The sequence below is a fragment of the Pararge aegeria genome, chromosome 22 (genome assembly GCF_905163445.1).
Source record: "Pararge aegeria chromosome 22, ilParAegt1.1, whole genome shotgun sequence".
NCBI classification, from domain to species: Eukaryota; Metazoa; Arthropoda; class Insecta; order Lepidoptera; family Nymphalidae; genus Pararge; species Pararge aegeria.
This window is the reverse complement of record NC_053201.1, coordinates 3,415,689-3,437,427: the sequence shown is the minus strand read 5'-3', so window position 1 is coordinate 3,437,427 and position 21,739 is coordinate 3,415,689. Positions and strand designations below refer to the sequence as shown.

At 35.3% G+C, this 21,739-nt stretch overlaps 1 protein-coding gene across 1 annotated transcript; it reads left to right on the top strand.

The window, feature by feature from the left end:
* Positions 1-80: 80 nt before the first annotated feature.
* Positions 81-9,025, top strand: LOC120633824 (serine/threonine-protein kinase 40-like). The gene is made up of 7 exons (XM_039904184.1): positions 81-711; positions 2,375-2,608; positions 3,137-3,269; positions 4,064-4,244; positions 5,980-6,073; positions 7,201-7,392; positions 8,442-9,025. The coding sequence occupies exons 1-7, from the start codon at positions 232-234 to the stop codon at positions 8,982-8,984; spliced, it is 1,857 nt and encodes a 618-aa protein (XP_039760118.1). The 5' UTR covers positions 81-231; the 3' UTR covers positions 8,985-9,025.
* The last annotated feature ends 12,714 nt before the right edge of the window (positions 9,026-21,739 follow it).

Sequence of the window (21,739 nt, the reverse complement as noted above, 5' to 3'; positions counted from 1 at the left end):
CGATTTGTGGAATCTGTAGTCCTAACCACAGAGTATAAAACGAATAAATTGTTGATTTTTTTATTGTAGACGACATTTGGCCAAGTAAATAAAAAGATTTCGATTTCACTTTTGTACCGTTGTTGGAGTTTCAGCATGTTTTAGTTTCCAAAAGTCTACAGATATTGTAACTAGAGAGTGTGATTTGTTAATTTAAAGTTTGAAGGTGTCGAATTCACTAGAAATAAAGCTATGGATCAAGAAAAGCCTGGGTCCAGTGTGAACCATGGTAAACGGACCCGACCTTTGTTACTGCAACCGAGGGCCAAGATCCCTAGAGTGGCTGCGTACGTGAGTTCAACGTCCAGCTCCGTTCTTAAGAACTCCAAAAAGTTGAGTCCAAACTCACCAAAGAAATCCAACGTTACATATAATGAAAGCGATGTGCCAGCACCTGGTACACCTGTGCCAGAAAAATTGGTTCGTAAGGCGGGACCTTACTTGTTAGGGCCTAAACTAGGGCCTAGTCCTGTGAAAAGTATAGTCCAATGTTTAGCAAGGAAGGAAAAGACTGATGATTTCTACCAAATAAAGATATTGAGCTTAAGGAATGAGGGTCAGGTTGAGACTCAGGATGATAGGCAAGGGAAAATGCTTCTGCACACTGAGTACTCACTGTTATCTCTGTTGAAGGACCAGGATGGTGTTATTCATCATCATGGACTGTTTAAGGTATGTGAGATCATCATCAACATTAGCCTTTTAAAGTTTCACTGCACAGCAGCCGCACTACTCATACTGAGAATTCTTTCCAATTTTTGGCTTAACCTGGGAAATAAACTCAGGTCCTCGTGACCCACAGTTGACCTGCTGACAGATATGTGAAATACAGATTGGCTGCTATTGTGCAACTTTCTGTTATGGAGTTCATTCTTTTTAGTAATACACGTACAATGACATTGCCTTCATGAATACAGTCCTTCTCTCCCGTATAATGATATTCTTATAATCATATTGCCACAAGGAAAACAGGATAACTTTACAACAGTAGAATCCCGATAGTACGGCCCCTGTCTAATCCTGCGCCCCCTGTAATCTGACATGTCTATTATCATTGAAATCTGACATGTCTATTATCCGATTTGTACTTCGGAGTAAAATATATAGAATTTTATTATTAGATCTGCGATTTGTCAGATTACAGGTTACACTTTTGTACAAAAATCCAGACTGAAGGTCATATTGGGTAGTATTTTGTAATCAGACAAATTCAACATTGCCCTGCAAATCATTTGTTGAATTACTTAATAATCTACTGTATCCTTAATTTCAGTTCAAATGGTCATCACTAATAATTGCGCAATACTTTTAATTACTAAAGTGATTCATATTTACGTTTCCTTTACAAGATCTGAAAGTGAGAATAGTATTACTTTTATAGTTTTGTTTCATGTATATTTTGTGATAGCTAATATTTATTTTACTGAAAGGTAATGAATTTTAGAATATATTTGAAACTATTAAAAAGCTACCCCTATTCAAAGTCAGAGAACTTTGCGATTTATATAATGTTATATATATAAAGAATTTAATAAATGAAGGTTTTAATTTTTTAATTATTCTTAGGGATGTTAAAAATGTTTGGTTCATTAAGTTACACATATTTATTTTTTTCTTTTTATTAACCAGGAAAAAGTTTGTCATTTCAGATCCCATTATCAGATAATAGAGAGAATAGAATGTGGAAAATATTTCCAGAAAAACACATTAAGACTTACATTCTGAGTAACTTACTATCTAAAACAATAATATTAATTCATTTTTCTTTTCATTCTACAATGTGCTGTGCCAATAAAATGATTCTGACTCAGCTGAATATTGCGTTTACCTGATAGATATATGCAGTGAGAGTGATAGATATATAGAGTGTGTGCACAGGGTATGCAGATGATATAGAATGAAGAAAATCTCCAGTACAAGTTAAAATTACTTAAGCGTAGGGTTTTTATAACCCTTACAATGCTGATCCTTAAGTTTTTTATATCTTGTACTGGAGATTTTCTTCATTCTATATCATTTGCATACCCTGTACATACCCTCTATTCACACCACTGGATATATGTATATTGAAATTTGTCAGTATTGGTTAAAGCAGCTTTCAGATTAGACTGGTATCAGTGCCCAATATTTATGTATTGACACTCTTCTAGGTCTTAAAAATTTATCAAGCCAATTTTTGTAAATAGGGTGGATTCAACATAAGCAGCAATTTTGCATTAATAGCAAATATTGTCGAAATCGGTAACCCACCATTTCTAAGTTATTTGGTATTCATATATAATAATTAGGTTACAAAAATGACTGAGGTGTTTAAGATATGACTTATTTTTTGCAGGATCACGCTTTAGAAGAGGTGCCAAATCCAAAGGGCCCGGGCTACATCTACACAGGCCGTGTTAGACAAAGACTGTTTTTAGTTCTAGACAGTGTCACTGCCCACCAGTTTAGTGAAAAGGGCAGTGAGCTTATAAATCTCCAACAATATGTCACTAAAGTCAAGAAAGTCCCAGAAAAAGAAGCTATACTGATATTTTATGACATTGTTAGGGTCGTAGCTAATTTGCACAAAGTAAGTAATGAAAGTTAAATAGGATTTGTTCACTACACATTTATTTATTTACTGTTATTTAACTAGAACGGACAAAGCCAAATTACAGTAATGAATTAATTGAAAGCATAAATTAAATTGGAATACATATAATACATACATATATATAGACTGATTAAAATAATATTGTGTAGTTAAAGTTGTTTGAATACCTGCCCCATCTTATTCCATGAGCGGGTTAATTTAAAACTTAGGAAAGTATAATTATTCTTTAAAATCTAGCTTTTTTACCCCAAAGGGTAGAAAAGGGGTTGGCAGATTTTAAGAAAGTCTTATGTTTTTAAATTTAGAGCATTAAAATCTGCATAATTAAAACCCTGTTTGTTATTATTGTTGAAATTATTTTTTGATTAGTATATGTTTGAAATATCTTAAAACATAACTTGTGTATGCTACGGCCTTAACTCTTTTCATTCTGAGAAGAGACCCGTGCTCTTTTTTTAAGACTTTAAGACTTTCATATACTGATAAGAATTGTTTTCTTTACAGACAAATATAGTACATAGAGATTTGAAACTGGGGAACATAGTTTTAAATCAACGAACTGGAAGAGTGATCTTAACTAATTTTTGTCTCGGAACACATTTAGGAAGCGATAGGGATCTCTTGAAAGATCAGAGAGGTAAGATTTTTATTTTATTGCCATTTTTGGTTATTATATACAAAACTGAGTAATAGCAGAGCTTTTTGTGACATAGCTTGTCCGAGGAAGTACTACCATGCTAATTTCTGCCGCTAAGCAGCATTGTTGCAGTGCTGTGTTAGGCATATCAGGCTTAAGACCTTCGACTCAGGTTGCTGGACCCAGGATGGCACGTTGCTGGACATATTTCTTGCATGCCTTGGTTTTCGAGTAACAATCAGGAGTGCCATCTGCTTGGTCTGTCAATTATACAAATAAAAAACTTCTAGCTAGGCTATTATACACATTGAATAAATATACTACAACAATACACACATCGCCATCCAGCCCCAAATTAAGTGTAGCTTGTGTTATGGGTACTAAGATGAATGATGAATAATTATATGAATAATATACTTAAATACTTATAATATATAGATAAACACCCAGACACTGAAAAACATTAATGTTCATCACACAAACATTGTCCAGTTGTGGGAATCGCCCACTGCGCCAATCGGCCGTCGTATTTAAATATCAATTGCTTCAACGGTGAAGGAAAACATCGTGAGTAAACCTGCGTGCCTGAGAGTTCTCTATGATATTCTCGAGGCGATGTGTGTATTGGTGTAGTATATTTATTTATTTATTTATTTATTTTATTTATTTTGGACTCGAACTCAGCCCCCCCCAAAGTAAAGTCGAAGTCCTATCCACTGGGCGCTATCACCGGTTCTTGATTTGATATATGATTTGGTGATAACCAATGAAACATTATTTGTTTTTCACATCAGGTTCCCCAGCCTACATATCCCCAGATGTGCTGATGTGTAAACCTTACCTCGGCAAGCCTTCTGACATGTGGGCGTTGGGTGTGGTTCTGTACACAATGCTGTACGGACAGTTCCCATTCTGTGACACAAGTCTCGCACAGCTGTTCAGTCGCATACAGGCCGCCAACTATAATATACCGCCGTGAGTGTAAAACCATTTTATTTGACCTTCAAAGTCCATGGTGGGGCATACTTTTGAGAGGTATGCCTTTGAGGTTTTAGTGGTTAGTACAGCTTTTTGTTATGGAGCACGTCCGGGGAAGAATATACGCTATGCTTATTTGCGACGCTAAGCAGCATTGTTGCAATGCTGTGTTCCGGTCTGAAGGGCTTGGTAGCCGGTGTAATTACAAGCACACGGTGGGTAATAATAATTATATAATGATAAATAAATCTTTTTATTTGGGGAAAAAAACAGTACTTAGGAATTAACATTTAGAGTACACGCTACACAAAAACATATCAATCAAGAAAAAAAAAGTTATCTTGTTTTTTCCCAATTAATAAATCTTTTTATTTGGGAAAAAAACAGTACTTAGGAATTAACATATAGAGTACACACTACACAAAAACATATAAAAAAAAAAAAACATTTGTTTTATCCCAAATAATAAATCTTTTTATTTGGGGAAAAAAACAATACTTAGGAATTAACATATAGAGTACACGCTACACAAAAACATATAAAAAAAAAAAAATAATTGTATCCCAAATAATAAATCTTTTTATTTGGGGAAAAAAACAATACTTAGGAATTAACATATAGAGTACACGCTACACAAAAACATATCAATAAAAAATATGTATATATTTTTGGTTTTTTCCGAATTAAAAAATCTTTTTATTTGGGAAAAAAAACAATTACTTAAGAATTAACATATAGAGTACACGCTACACAAAAACATATAGAAAAATATATATATTATTTTGTTTTTTCCCAATTAATAAATCTTTTTATTTGCGAAATAAACAACACATAGGAATTAATATACAGAGTACACGCTATACAAAATAAAAAACTAAACTAAAAAATAACAAAAAATAAAAATAGAGGATCTTAAAATTAGGTAACTAAATTAAAATTTAATAAGCTAAAAACAATTAAATTTAATTCTATGCCGGCATGTAGGCAGTGACATATCTGTGGTGTTGTTTCTCCCGAACAGAGTATTAAGATCCTAACGTCCATCGATTCTCCGAGCTATGTGCCCTGCCCATTGCCGGGTACATACGATAATATTTTTGGATTTGTCGATATTTCGACCCAGTTGCATGGATCGTGGTCACTCATATGTATTCTAATCTGCCGACACAACATGGATTGTTATATAAGTGCCATAAGCCATACCAATATTATAAATGCAATGTGTTTGCTTGTTAGTTTGTTCATCTTTACTTAAACTCCAAACTAATTAATCGATTTTTAGCATAGAGTAAGTTGGAAGGACGGAGAGTAGTATCCCAGGAAAGCAAACGGTTCCCACGGGATTTATAAAAACCAGCTAGTATATATAATATACAACGTGTAACTGAATTACTAATTACTGTTGAAGTATGCATAAGTATATTTCCTAAAGTTTTATATTTTTCCATACAAATTAATTCAAAACATTCTAAGTGATTACGTGACAACCCTATTGAAGATAAAAGACCGACACGCGCATAGTACCTACGCTGCGGTACACGTACCCAATAAAGTGACAGGAGTCACTCGATTTTTATTTTGCATGTGAGTTTAGGGCTGTATGATGTATCTGAATTCTTTCAGTAAAAACAATGGCAATGGTTTACTCAAAAATTATACACAAAACGGTTTCACAGAAAAGTCTCAATGAAGTACTATTTCGGTTTTTATTTACACGTATGTAAAATTTCAGGGATGGAAATTCAGTTCAAGCATCGGACAACACAGTGTTTCTGATTCAGAGATTGCTGGTGAAGGATCCGAAACACAGATTGCTTGCCGACCAGGTAAATATTCCAATAAAATTACATGAAATTCATTCATTTCCCTTGTAGACCTAATATAAGCACTTTTGAAACTTCTGAAAGTCTTTTTTTTTAAATTTACTGCAAGTTAGCCCTTGACTGCAATCTCACCTGGTGGTAAGTGAATAGTGATGATGCAGTCTAAGATGGTAGCGGGCTAACCTGTTAGGGAGTATGGTAGTCATACTCCTAATCGGTTTCTACGCGACATCGCACCGGAACAATAAATCGCTAAACCAGGGAAAATTCAGGAATTCTTCCATGAATCAAACCCGTGGCCTCCTACTTAAATTCACAGAGCTCACCGTTGCGCCAGGGAGGTTATAAATAATTTAATGACTCTAGGTTATAAATGTTTGTAATGACTCTACCACCGTATATAAAAGCGTATACTCAATCCCACAAAGGACATCAATATTGGATAGAAGCAGGTGTTACTTTGCGGAATTCCATTAAGAACAAGAAGAAACACTTTATTGCACGTATAACATACAGGAAAAAACTAAGGAGTATACACTAAGGAGTATACAGTGCAAAAAGTAGACATGCAAAGGCGGCCTTATTGCTGCAAGCAATATCTTACAGGGAACCTTTGTAGATAGGACTTACAGCAAGAGAACGGGAGAGTGCCAACAGTGTTGATAGATAGGCATAAATACCAAAATGTAAAGATATAAATACATATAAATATAAATATAAAATATACATAATATTTATAAATATATAACAAACATAATATATATAAGTAGATTTTAATACATGATTTAAAACAAAGAAATATAAAGAATCTACTAATTCCATCACTCAAAGAGAGGTAGTAGTCCTTCAGACGACTCTTAAATATCGGAAGGGAACTATTTCCACGGATTTCAGCAGGCAGATTGTTCCGGAGCATAATAACTTCGTTTTACAAAATTTCCATGATATATGTATGATAAAAAGTAAGCTTAATTTTTCTTCTTCTTCTTGTCTATTAATGTTTAAAAATGTATTTAAAGTCTTACTTCCTTTAGATTACTCACGTGCATTTCATACAAAATGTTATACAAGGTCATTTAGATAGAGGGAATTAGGATACTAAATTTTTATTCTTACCCATTGTTTTCTAGGTTCTAGACCAGTTGTCCAGTATCATAGCGAGCTACGTCATCATACCGAATCCACCGGAAGATCTGCAAGTGGTACCCGACGTGGCTCTAGACGAGGAGAAGGAGAAACCGGCGTCAAACGGCTCGAGTGAGATCGAGAGGAAACCCTTCTTGACCATTCCTGATAGTGGGGAGAGAACACCGAAGGCTAATGTGAGTTTTAGCTTTTAACCGCCTTTGTCCGCGTTTATTATGAAAATTTAGCTTTGTTTGCTAAACTCCGCAAAAAGCAGGAGAATCTGTATAGTGTAATTTATAATTTCTTCAATCCTTATACTCTGCACCAAACAGATCATCTACACGTTGTTACTAAACCAACTGGGTCCTATTAAAGATCTCTCCGCAAGGTTTCATAATTTGTTTAATAATACTGGCACATGGTCATCCAGAGGCTAAGACCCCAACCTTGTTGTACCATAATAACTCATGACTTTTAGAGCGTCAGAAGCAACGAGTTCACAAAACCAGGTTTCCTTGAATAGCATAAAAATAGTATCTAGATAACCACTAGATCCCATTATCAAACTCATGTCTAAGGCGTGCCTAATGCATATATGAAAAAGAAACTGTTAAAATGTATTTATTTTATAATGCCATGTTTTAGTACGTCTCCGAACTTAATTATTGAGCCATGTTTAATCGAATTTCGTTACAAAATAAAATTATGAGGTCCGATTTTCTCGAAATTACGTTCTTTAAAAATATTGTTTATTTAGCGAGAAGGGTAGATTCGTTACAATGTACCCTCTATGCCAGTATTGGGTCGATATGATGAACCACTAGGCCAAGAAGGCATTTGTTATTGTGGTTTATAGTGTATTCTAATATGCGGGTACAATGTTTCATGGCCGACTGGCGCAGTGGGCAGCGATCCTGCTTTCTGCGTCCTACGCCGTGAGTTCGATTCCCGCAACTGGAAAATGTCTGTGTGATGAAAATAATTGTTTTTCAGTGTCTGGGTATATTATAAATATTTATGTGTATTATATTCATAAAAATATTCAACAGCTGTCTTAGTACCCATAACACAAGCACTTACTTTGGGGCTAGATGGCGATGTGTGTATTGTCGTAGTATATTTATTTATTTTTCATAATAAAATTACGGGTCTTTCCCGGATTCAGCATCTATTTTGACTTGCCTCCCCGTAATTTGACTGAACGGTTATTTTTTTTCTTAATTTAATTTTTAACTATTTACAGGAGGAATTAAACGTGTTCTGCGTGCCTCTACCAGACTTCCTAGCTTTAAACTTCCCGTCGCCGACTAGAGGTAACCAAAACAGCATCCTGGTACAATCGGCAGCGCCCGTCGACACCAACCAAAATCAACGGCAAATCACCGTGCAGAGAATAGGCAGAGACGCGCGACCTTTGCTACCTATAGAAATAGCTAGGTACCAGCACATGTTCACAAACCAACGCTCGGAGAGTTCCAGAAGAACCGAAGTGCAGAACTTCGTATCGGAGGCCAGGAGCGACCGTCCGGAAAATTCCCGACTAAGAACGTTAGCTCAAAGGATTCCTCGGTTATCACCCATCGTGCCAGTCGCCTGGTCTGAAAGATCCCGGTTGCAAATGGACAGACTAGACCAGGATTACGTTCTACGGTTGCCAGTTCTGGATCTTTCTAGAATATCGAGTAATAATAGGATAATGAACCCTGCTCCGACTCATACGGTCAATCCGGAAGCTGTTGTAAACAATCCTCGACCGCCTGTTGATCCTGTCTTCGATTTTTTGTAAGCTCGTAGCCGCACTTGGGGGGGGGGGGGGTTTCCCCAAAAAAAAATGGCATGAGATTTTTTTTTAAATCCTATATCAATATGATTGTTTTTGAAATCCCCGAGAAGAAGAACTACTCGTAAGACAATCAAGTCGTAAAATCAAGGTCAAAGTCTCTACCTGCCATTGAAAGCCCTGTTTACATATTTTTGACGACCTCCATGGCGTAGTGGTGATAGTGGGACAGTGATGTAAGTGGGAGGTTCCGGCTACGATCCCAGGCATTACAGGCATTTGTAATTTCTGAATTTTATCTGGTCTGGTCGGAGGCTTGGACCGTGGCTAGTTACCATCCTACCTATAGAGTTCCGGTACGATGACGCATAGAAACCATTTCATTGGTATACCCTTAACAAGTTAGCTCGTTACCATCTTAGACTGCATCATAGACCACCAGTTATAATTACAGTTTAAGGGTTAACTTGTAGTGGAAAAAAAAATCTGGACAAACAGACAGACATGTACATAAAAACTTAGTATCGACCAAATGAATAAAACTATTTAGAAATCACCAGCAATCAAAAATTGTATTTATTTGTATAGACATATATTTAAAAAATTGCTGGAATTCTAATATCTGATCTACTGGTTTATATTGTAATTTCAGAAACCTGAATTACTTATTAATAAAACTTTTCTTGGTGTTCCGAGAGGGCGTGGCTGATTTGGAAGGGGTGTTTCATTGAAACTTTCTGTAGTTTACGATATGGGCAAGGTGTGTAAATGGGCAGATATTTCGGCCTTAAATTCATCTTCTACAGTGACAAATAACATGGTATGCAACAGGCCTTGTGTATTTTCTATCGTTTTAAGTGAGTTTCGCTGGTTTATTAGTTTTTATTTGTCAACTTTGTTTATCTGCATTAAATTTATTCTTTTTAAAATATGTTAACTTCAGTCTTTATTATGTAGTACTTACTTGGTGGACAAAATCCCAGTATTTTTGGAGAGTTTGGGTGTCAGTTTTCCATACTAAGATAGCGAAACCAGCGTTACTTTATCACCCCGTCTAGAATTTCCTACATCCTCTCGGGTTATAAAGCGTCGGAATTAAAATGGTGAAAAAAGGTCAGTAGGGAGACATTTTCGAAGATTAGATTTATTTTTGGAAAATAGGTGAAGATTTACAAATTAATAAATAAAGGTGGAAACATACTTATTAATAATCGAACTGACCCGATAGCTAAACTATGGAATAGATATTGATTTAATTATTTTAAATTATATTGATATTTGATATTTTAATTGTTTTAAATAAGAACGCACCGAACTCGGAGAACTCGGTAGAGCGTTCTGGGGATTGAACTCTGTGCCCCCGAAATGAAGGCCGAAATATTAACCACTATTTCTCTGGTTCAATTTGATATCTTGTTATATATATAGTCTATGATGTGAACCTGTCTATGCTCACTGCAAGGGTGCTTCGAGTGTTTCCGTCTGGATAATTGGCAGCTTTGTAAAATTAATTAAAAAATAAGAATAATATTTCTTTGATCTGTAGTTTAGTTTTATGACATGTGTTTTAAAAAAAGCACTTAGCTTAAAGAGACATTTTCTTTATGTATGTTGTTTTTTTTACATGTCTAAATTACACTTTTTCACTAAAGAAAATGTTACTTGTAGGAATAAATGGCCAATACGTTTTAGATTGTAGTAAAAAATTACCTAACCTTGTTTCACATCAATTTAAATTTTGTGACGTCAAATTTTGCCATTTACAAGAACTGTCGCAAAGTTTGACGTCCCAAAATAATAGTAGCGAGTGTAATATGATTTGTGTAAAAGAAAATCTGGGTCACTAAATTTAATTCAGTGACCTATAAATTTTTTTTTAAATAATTTAGTTTAACTCCGTACATGTTTTGGTTGGCGTATACCCGCCGGTTTTCGACTTCAAGCGCCGATCCAAACACGCAACGGCAAAGCTGAATTATTTCAAAAATAAAATCACCTTTATTTTTGGTATATATTATGAAATATTTTCTTAAGTGATTCAATAGCTCAAGATTTGAATACCGAGATTCAATCGGTATATACTTTGTGTGACAACACAATAGTTTGATTTTTACTTAGAGTAAATAAATGTATTTCAGTTTACTATAAAAATTGACAACACTGACTTATTGTAAAGTCTATTTTTCTAACTCGTCCTATAATGTAAAAAATCTTTTCATTAATCTTAATGAAAAGATTTTTTATGTTGATTGTTTATGTTTTAAAAATGTAAAACAAGGAGTGCGAAAAAATAAGTATAAACAACCTAAAAAAAAGAGTGTGTACACGCGTTAGAAGTTATACTTCTTTGGCGTATGAAAAAAAATACCTATATTACAGTAGTGATTAACGATAAATATTAAAACTAATCAAAAAGATTTTATTTAAATAAAAAAGGTTTTATTATCGTAATTATATTTATTTATTCACACTGTTTGTACTGTTACGAAACACTTGTTCTTAATATAAAAATACTAGAATATACAACTAGAACATAGTTATCGATTTTCCTGCCACCTGGAACTAACTTTACGAATGTAGAATTCAGGAGTCGATGTGCGCGCGCATCGTGAAAATTCACTCTTATAATTTTTCTCTTAGAAGTATAACTTAAAAAAAAAAATCTTAATTAATTATTTTCTTAACAATTGTTAAAACTTTACACAAAAAGTAACAAAAAGATTGTTTACTTTAAAAGACAAGTAAGAAAAAATAGACTGTATATACTTGTCATAACATTTACGTGTGCGTGTGAATGTGTGTGTGAATGATTGTTTTCAAATTATCTAGGACCTTTATTTTTTTTTATATTGCCACAATAATCCGTGACCTGTACTGTAAACACAGCTGATACTTTGGTTGTCACTGCGTATTTTTTACGAAAACTTTGTGTACTTTGTTATTTCGCCAAAATTATTGCTCTCAGGTAAAAGTAGTGTAACAAAAGATTTCCTTCGTCATTCTCATTAATTCTGACTTTAATTTTAAGCTAAAAAACTTTTTTAACTTAAAAGTTAAGTTTGTAATAACGGTGAGCACGCTTTATAGATCTCAGAATTTAAATGAATCTGTGTACTAAACTTAACACTAAGAAGTAACGTTAAGTAAGTTTACATTGAAAGACACGTGAAAAAAAAATGTAACCCTTAAAATTGTTTGTTTTTCTTGACCACTCAAAATGGAGTAGTACGTAGTTTATTACTCAATGCATACTATGTTATATTAATTGGCTATTAAAGTACTTATTTTAAAAATAAATTAGCATTTGAAATCGATTTTATTAGGTAAGTTTTTAAAATAACTATTGTAATGGAAAATCGACTATAATTTTGTAAATGATTGCCAAATTTTAGATATTTTTAAGTATTCCGTTTTGTAAATATATAATATTATTAATTAGTTAAAATAAGTAAGGAATTAATGCTGTATCATTTTTATTTTTTATAATTGAAAATAAAACCTCTTTTATGACGTACGTACGTACAGCCAGGTCGCAGGCGAAGATATCATAATCTACCTTAAAAAAAACTAGCTGACCCGTGCAACTTCGTTGCAACAAATCGGTTATTACCGGAAAACACAAATAAAATGACATTTTCTAAAAATGAATCCTAGCTAGATCGATTTATCGCCCTCGAAATATATAGTATACTAAATTTCATGAATATCGTTGGAGCCGATTCCGAGATTCCAATTATAAATACATATAGAAGAATTGCTCGTTTAAAGATATAAGATACTGCGCATTGCAAAAAACGCACGATTTTCTAAACCGACTTCTAAAAGACAACTGTTATAGACAATAGTCTATAACAGTCCACAGCTGGACCCATAGCCACGTTGGTTATCACGGCAGATGGCAATAGTAGCATAGAGGTCGCTGTTTAATTTACGTATGGTGACAACTGCATTCTGATTCGCCGTCACCACATGGCCGGTTTAGAGCAGACTTAGCTTTTTTTTGTTATCACCATCTCTGAATGTTATATTAAACATGAACGCTTACAGAAGTAAGCGATCATACTGTTTACGCAAAATGCCACCCAAATAATAATATTTTCTTGGATTAATTTTAACGAATAAATATTAGTTAGGTTGATTACTTAAAACTTGTCGTCCTTTCTATCATGGTAGGTTTTATAAATCATGGACTATCGATTATAGAAACAACTATGGAGTACAAAGCGATGTAAATATTGGATATTAGCAGGTGTTACGGAATTTCATAATATGAAAATTAAGCTTAATTTTCATAATATAATGGATGGTAAATATTTGATTTTAATATTAGCATATTTTTTTTTATAAATAAAGTAGTTTTTAGTGTAGTTCTTCTTTTTACTTTCTGTGACGGGCAACAAAATATACCGAAATGTAAACAACGTCTATCTTCAAGTTTGAAGAAGAATTGTAGTGAATAGCTTTGTAAGAGGGCTGGAAAAAAAATAATTTAACAACCTACAATAATAAAACAAATTGTGATTCTGAAGAAAATGTTATACTTTTATTGTAAAATTGTATACAATTTCCTTTAAATCAATAACTTATATAATGTAGTCTAGTATATTGCACTGCAAGTTTATTTTTGCTTTTAAAGTTCAAATTATTGCAGTCAGATTTTCTCTTAAATTTAGATACATTTTTGTGAACATACATAAAATTTCCAAATATGTACTGACTAAAAACTGTCACTAAAAATTATCTTAACGTCTTTAAATTTATCCCTCAATGACTCTCGGATCCATTTTATAGATAGCACGAAGAGCCATCTTCTATACTTAATATAACAAATTGTAAACCTTGATAAAAATGTTATACTTTTAGGGCCTTACAAATTAATATTGCATAACGATATTAAAGTTACGTATTGTTTTGTCACACTTCAACTGAGAGCACCTCTGGAAGGTCAGAGCGGGACAAAACACTGAATAACTATTCCATAACAATTCCTACTAAGACAATACACATATCCCCCCATCTATCCCCTCAAAGTAAGCGTAGCTTGTGTTTTGGGTACTAAGATAACTGGAGAATATTTTTATGAATAATATACATTAATAATGGTAATAGAACAACAAAAAAAAAACACCCAGACACTGGAAAAACATTCATGTTCATCACACAGACATTTTCCAGTGGGAATCGAACCCACGGCCTTGGACTCAGAAAGCAGGGTCACTGCACATTGCGCCAATCGACCGTCTTTTTATTTGCAAAGCCCTTAGTGACAATGGTGAAAATAATAGCGAGATTGGTTTTTTTTTTATAAATAATAATTGACGGGCCAAGCAGAAAGTCCACCTGATGGTAATTGGAAAACCATCCGAATAAAATGCCGAAAATCGTTTTATTGTAATAAAACCGATTTTAGTTTTTATAAAATATTGAAGTACTGTTACTTTCTTTAAGTATATTACGTCGATCAGGTGTTTTTAAAAATCAACATACGTTCCCTATTTCTAAGGATTTCTACGAACAAAATTAATTTTAACTATCTGTACAGTTTTTTTTTTGTTAAAAATAAATATTTACGTCCTTTTGTACCCTGCATTGGTTGTTATTTTATATTTTTAATATTTTTGTTATGTATTCGATATAAGTGTAAAGATATTTGTATAATAAGTAGACAATTTTGTTATTTGTTAGAAGCATGCTAATAAAGTATGTAGGCTAATAAAGATGTATTAAAAAAAAGGTATGTCTTTTTGTATTTCATTCCTCTTTGACCCGAACTAGTTTTTTTAAGCTGTTCTTGAAAATGGCGGAGGTATTCGACGTAGGTACCTATTTATTCAAGTCAATCTTTTTAGGTCTCGTAGTCTATGTTAGACGATTTAAACATTGCCTCGCAGGCATTCTCTCCTGTGAGTACAGATCAATTCGTGAGCGAAAATTTTGACCACGCTATTGCAAAAACTGACGACCACTGACGCATTCGCAACACGGATCCGCATCTTCGTAACTTGAATAACTGGAGTCATTTCAAGACCGTGGTATTTGGAATTACCTACAAAAGACGTATGTCCAGCCGTGGACGTCCATTGGTTGACATAATGAATTTCAAGTATTTGTAAAGTGAAAGTAAAATAAAGTTGACGAAGCTGTTGACCGGGACTTCGTCCGCGTTTTTTTTTGGGTTTTTAAAAATCCCGCTGGAACTATTTATCCCCCGAGATTAAATGCATCCAGGATGTAACCTATTTCTATGCAAAAGTTCGCCAAGATAAGTTTAGCGATCAAGCTGGTAACAAATGCTACTTTTTTTTTTTAAATAATATGCACCACCGGGTGTTTTTCTATTCCACTACAAGTTAGACTGCAATCTCACCTGGTGGTAAGTGATGATGCAGTCTAAGATGGTAGCGGGCTAATTAACCTGTTAGGCAGTATGGCAGTCATCATCATCATCATCATCATCATCATCACATCAACCGATAGACGTCCACTGCTGGACATAGGTCTTTTGTAGGGTGTTCCAAGTTCCACGATTCTGAGCCGCTTGGATCCAGCGGCTACCTGCGACGCGCTTAATGTCGTCTGTCCAACTCGTTGGGGTCGACCAACGCTGCGCTTACCAGTACGGGGCTGCCATTCCATGTGCTGGAATGGAATGGCAGTCATACCCCTAATCAATTTCTTCGCGACATCGCACCGGAACACTAAATCGCTTAGCGGCGTCTTCGTCCGTAGGGTTACCTAGCCACGGCCAAAGCCTCCCACCAGTCCAGAGCAAAATTAAGAAATTACAAATTCCCAAATTGCCCCTGCCGGAAATCAAACCCGGGACCTCCCACTTAAAAAAAGGTGTCAAAATACTTAAAGAAGAAAAAGGCCTAAATACGTAAAAAAAATCGTTTATTTCAAATAGGCTTACTTTATAAGCAAGCGACTATCATTTGGAAGGCGAAGCGGTAAGAAACCAGGCAGTTGTTCTTATCCACCGGCAATATCGAATATACACAAGTAGGTACCTACTTACATCGAAATAAAAATACCTAATGTGTAATTATAGGCGTAATTACGTGTAAATACATTACATGTAATAACGCATGTATATCCCGTAATAAAGCCTTTTTAGATAAGTAGGTACTTAATATGCGAATGGGACTCGTTCGAAACATTGCATTCATGGAATATATTGACGTCATGACAAATCCAATATGGCGGATATGAAAGACAACAGAACACTAAAAGAAAACAAAAAGGTATGGAATTTATGCATCGCAACTATTATTGACTTAACAATCATTCATTGTACGGTTGAGATGAGATGAGATGTTGACTTTACAATTAATAATTATTAACAATTGTCAACATCTCCTGAGGATGCTTCGGTATCGGAGCGAAACGTGGGTAACCACTTCTCATTGTGGTAGGAGACCCGTGCGTACTGGGCTAATAATGGTATGATGATGATCTGATGGTGATTATTAAGTAGAAAGGCCAAAATCCAATTCATTCAGGGTTTAGGCCATAGTCTACCACACTGGCCAAATGCGGATAGGTACACTTCACACGCCGTTGAGAACATTGTGGAGAACTCTCAGGCATGCAGGTTTCCTCACGATGTTTTCCTTCACCGTTTAAAGCAAGTTATATTTAAATTGCTTCAATTAATAACGCACATAACTCCGAAAAGTCAGCGGTGTCAGTGGTGCGTGGCGAACTCTCAGGCATGCAGGTTTCCTCACGATGTTTTCCTTCACCGTTTAAAGCAAGTTATATTTAAATTGCTTCAATTAATAACGCACATAACTCCGAAAAGTCAGTGGTGCCGGGCTCGAACTCTGTCTCCACGAAAGGAAATCCGAAGCCTTACCCACTAGGCTATCATTGCTTTTAACAATCATCCAATATTGAGAAGAAATACAAAATAAAATCATTGGTCTAAATATTTAGGTTGACTTCTCACAAAATTCCAGACATCATGTATGAATGCCTCCGTACAGCGGGCCTATTAGGGGCAGGTATTGCAATTATATCAAATCCAAAATCGACTTAAACGTGGCAGCGTACCAGAACGTTAAGTCGCTGTGCGTCAAGAGATAATTCAGATTATAAAATCCCAAATTTACCCTTACGGGTATCCGCGTACGGGTATAGCGTGCACTGAGTTTCTTACCAGGGTATGCATACAACAGGGAAATTGTACAAAATGGCAAAAACGCTCCTCCTAGACGAGCTATATTTCAAATTACCGGTAAGCAACGCTTTTGTGCATGTATGTAGTGCACGCCACTGCGGGTATCATACCCAATAAGAAGAAACTGCCTACCTGCTCATAAGACCACTCTGCTCTCCACTGCGCCTTGGAAATTCTATGCGGACTAAGACGTAATACAAATTAATAAAACGAAACTCCCAAGGCGAGATCTGCGCCATTTTTCAGCGTCTACCCCGCCCGTCCGCGCGTCCGACCTAACCCTCATTTAAATGAAAACTAATTTTAATATTAATGTTTCGCTTTGCGCTGCGAAAAACTACCCGCATTAATCTGTGTTGTGAAATAACTAAGTTAAATTGTTTCGAGAGATAGTGTAGCTTATTTATTTTGTTCGGTATCTGGTATCTTATTTATTTAGGTACACGCAGTGGCGTGCATAGAGGGTATGCAAAGGGTATGCAGAAGATATAAAGTGAAAAAAAAAAATTAATAAATCCAAGTTTATTACGACAATACCCACATCGCCATCTAGCTCAAAGAAAGCGTTGCTTGTGTTATGGGTACTAAGATGATTGTTGAAAACTTTTTATTAATAATATAATATACACATAAACACCCAGACACGGAAAAACACAAACATTTTCCAGTTGTGGGAATCGAACCCACGGCCTTGGACTCAGAAAGCAGGGTCGCTGCATACTGCGCCAATCGGCTGTCAAAAAGGCGAGTGCGAGTTATAAATACTTAAGGGTAGGCTCTATAAAACTCTTACAATGCCTATCCTAAGGTTTTTTATAACTCGTACTGGAGGATTTTCTTCATTTTATATCATCTGCCTACCAAGGTACTACACGCAAGGTAAGTAACCGGTGTTAGTTAATACTTCGGCTTCACTTTCGGGAGGGCGAGTTCGAATCCCAGCACTAACTTTTCTAAGTTATGTGCGTTCTCCATAATGTTCTCAAAGGCGTGTGTAGTCCACCAATATGACGGCCGACTGGCGAAGTGGGCAGCGACCCTGCTTTCCGAGTCCTAGGCCATGGGTTCGATTCCCACAACTGGAAAATGTTTTTGTGATGAACATGATAGTTTCTAGTGTCTGGGTGTTTATCCGTGTATTATAAGTATTTATGTGTATTATATTCATAAAAAAAAATTATTCAACAGCTATTTTAGTACCCATAACACAAGCTACGCTTACTTTGGGGCTAGATGACGATGTGTGTATTGTCGTAGTATATTAATTTTTTTATTTAATCCGCACAGCATGGTACTACAGCTTTAACGCTTCTCATTGTGGGACCAGACTCGAGTCCTGTACTGGGCCGGTAATCAGTTGCATGCATTTCGTATATGCAGAAATGCACAGCCTACCCTTAAAATTTCATATAACTTGAAGGAAGAGGGTTTCTCCATTTTATACTAGCTTTATGCCTACCCTGGTCAATCTTGAGTACGCCACTGTTGGTAATGTTTCTCTTTTAGGACAATGAGGGCCATAAAAAACACTTTACCAATCGGCAATCGTTCGCGGATGATTAAATTTCCAATATTTAAAAGCGATATAAACTGCATCGGCACTAAAACAATCATAAAATCCGATTCCGATCGTAAATTTAAAAATTCCTGCCCGATCGGACTAGGTACTTACCTTCTGTATTCTATTCAAGCTTTATTCAAGGGAAGTTTATGGGTCCCGTGCTATAGGTAACGTCTTGTTTATTTTATGGTTTTCTAAGACATTAGGTAAATTACCAACTGGAGAGTGATGTGATAAAATATTACCCGTATTCAAAAAACATATATAAGTATAAAATTGTTAAAATTGTTATTTTTATCCTAAGTCCGTCTCCAGGATGCGATAACGATTAATACACCAGGAGGTATCTTTGCACCGTCTGAGTCTCAGTAAAAGACTAAAGTGTATTTCTTTTCGGAAGGACTGTTTCAACAGCGTCACCGGAGATATGAGATGAACGCAAAAGCTCGCCATGAGAGAAAAATGGACAATTATAAATTCGAAAATTGCCCCTGCGGGAATCGAACCCGAGGACTCCAACTTTAAAAGCACAGTGCTCACCGTTGCGGGATGTTATGCAGTTCTAATGACGTCTTAACTTGTTCTGATAACTTTTGTGCTATTTAAAAGTTACAGAACTATATAATGTCCAGCAAGTAGGTAGAGATAAAATATTAAGATTTCTTTTTTGGTTAAAAGAAAACAGATATCTTCTAAAGCCCCAGCGACATACAAAAAAAGTATTCCATGCATAAGTATTCCGACGTTATGCCGCTTCTATTTGTAAGGCCATAAGCATAAGCCATTTCCAAGCTAATCGTATCGAACAGAATATACCAATAAAGGTGATGCCCCGCGGATATGCCGCACAGACTCAATCGTGCGGATTATTTTTTATTTACCGTGTATAAGGTATCTATATGGGTTCTTATGGGAGCGCTGTTATTCGTATTCCATCGTTAGGGTGCTCCCAATAGACGGGGCTTGACGCAGAACGTAAATTGTTGAGTTCGACAGTATGTGAATGAATGATTGAATTCATTAGACACCAGTAAAACAAAAATATTCCGAAAAATAAGAATACATAAAACAGGTAAGATGGAAGTTACAATTTGGCGCCCATATTTAACCCCTGACAAAAGAACGACGGTGTGTGTGTGTGCGTGTGTGTGTGCGTGTGTGTGTGTGTGTGTGCGTGTGTGTGTGTGTGTTTGAAAGGTAAAATAGTCGGGAGTGTTCACAGCTATGCTTAATGAAAATCAATCAAGATGGCGGCCGCCACACAATGAAAGATTAAGTACATTTTTTCGCAACTCCCTCTATATAGATAGCAAGTTAACGGGCTTGACTAGAAGAATAATGTACACAATATTGAAAATCGAGGGTTATTTAAATTTTTAATTGACAATATTAAAATATATATTTTCCCTCATACTCAACCGATTTTCATTATCATATACAAAAAATAAGAATAAAAAGAACAGGTTAGATGTAAGTTCCAATTTAGCGATCTTATCGCCCATTTTTAAACCCCAACGCAAAGAGGACGGGGTGTTATAAGTTTGACTTGTCTATGCGTATGTGTGTGTCTGTCTGTGGCTACGTATCTCCCGAATGGATGAACCGATTTTATTTTGTTTGTTTTTGTTTGAGAGGTGAATTTTTCGGGAATGCTCCTGGCCACGTTTGATTAAAATTGTTCCAAGATGGCCGCCGTCACAAAATGGCAGTATTATAAGTATCAAATCAAAAATACAATAATGTAGGTCCACTATGTTGAAAAGGGGTTTATTAATTTTTTAATTTATAAATATATTTACAAACTTACTTTTACTATTACTCTTCCTGTTTTATTAGTTATATGGGAATTTAGCAGGAATTTAAGTACGCAACATTTTACATGCTTCCGTTGAAACCCGATTATTTGGGCACGTATTAGCATATTAGGCGGCGCCCGAGGCGACAGATCCGCTTCATACACTCGGCTTTTGTCAGCAAAATCGCTCCGTATACAGGGCGAGCCGCATTTCACCTTTCTTTTTTTTTTAATTGTTTTTTCGACGGTGAAAATCTGTGACCGCTCTTACCTTAGTGTTCTTTTTCACGGCTAACCGAGTCCAAATCAAATATAAAAACTCAGACTTAACCAATGCAAGCTGAATGGTCAAATCACAAAGGTATCCTTTTTAATTGTTTCGTTATAAAATAGTAAAAATGGAACCATTTGTCAATCCATCCTCAGTAGCATTTTCTAAGTTTTCTTTACTGGTAGGTCACTTTATTTGAACAGAGCGGAGTACCGGCTGAAAAGTTGATAAAGTGGTTAGTATATAAATTATACTAACCACTTTATCAACTTTTCAGTAATAGTTGATAGTCTTTTATTATTCAAATGCAAAATTCAAATTCAAAAATGTTTTATTCATGTAGACTTTATTACAGGCACTTATGAAGCGTTCATACATTTAACATGTTACAGTTATGTTAGTGACGGTGATAACTGCATTCGTTAACTCAAAACTGAAGCTAGGAGGGTTCTAAACGCGCCCTGGTCTAAGAAGAGCCCACAACAAACTTAGCCAGGTTTTTATTTTGGTATCACCATCTTACAGTCTAGTTAATGTTGAGCTATGAAGTTAGAGCAATTCATACCCAAGCTTTTTTATCACACATGTAATACTCATAAAATAAAAAAAATAAAAAATAAAAAAATAAAAAAGCCTTTTAATTCTTGCTTACAACATACTGATAACATCAACAATACAAAAATAAACAGAAAAAATAAAAAAAGATAAAATAAAATAACAAGTGATTCAATTAATAAGTGTTATCTGGTGTTATATAACTTCTAGCAGGAACCCCTCTCATGCGAGGGTAAAGGCCTCCTCCAGAGATGACCACCGGTCTCTATCCTTGGCTATTTGCATCCAGTTTATGCCGGCAACTTTAACGATATCGTCAGACCATCTTGCATACGGTCTGCCTACCTTTCTATGGCCTGCAGGACCTGGCCATGACGTCAGCCTTAATGTCCAACGG

What these genes read in the sequence shown, in the direction of transcription:
- LOC120633824 (XM_039904184.1), top strand. Translation starts at nt 232, where the DNA reads ATGGATCAAGAAAAGCCTGGGTCCAGTGTGAACCATGGTAAACGGACC. An exon ending in ATCATCATGGACTGTTTAAG is followed by an intron (nt 712 to 2,374) that starts GTATGTGAGATC and finishes TATTTTTTGCAG; the next exon opens with GATCACGCTTTAGAAGAGGT. An exon ending in TCTCTTGAAAGATCAGAGAG is followed by an intron (nt 3,270 to 4,063) that starts GTAAGATTTTTA and finishes TTTTCACATCAG; the next exon opens with GTTCCCCAGCCTACATATCC.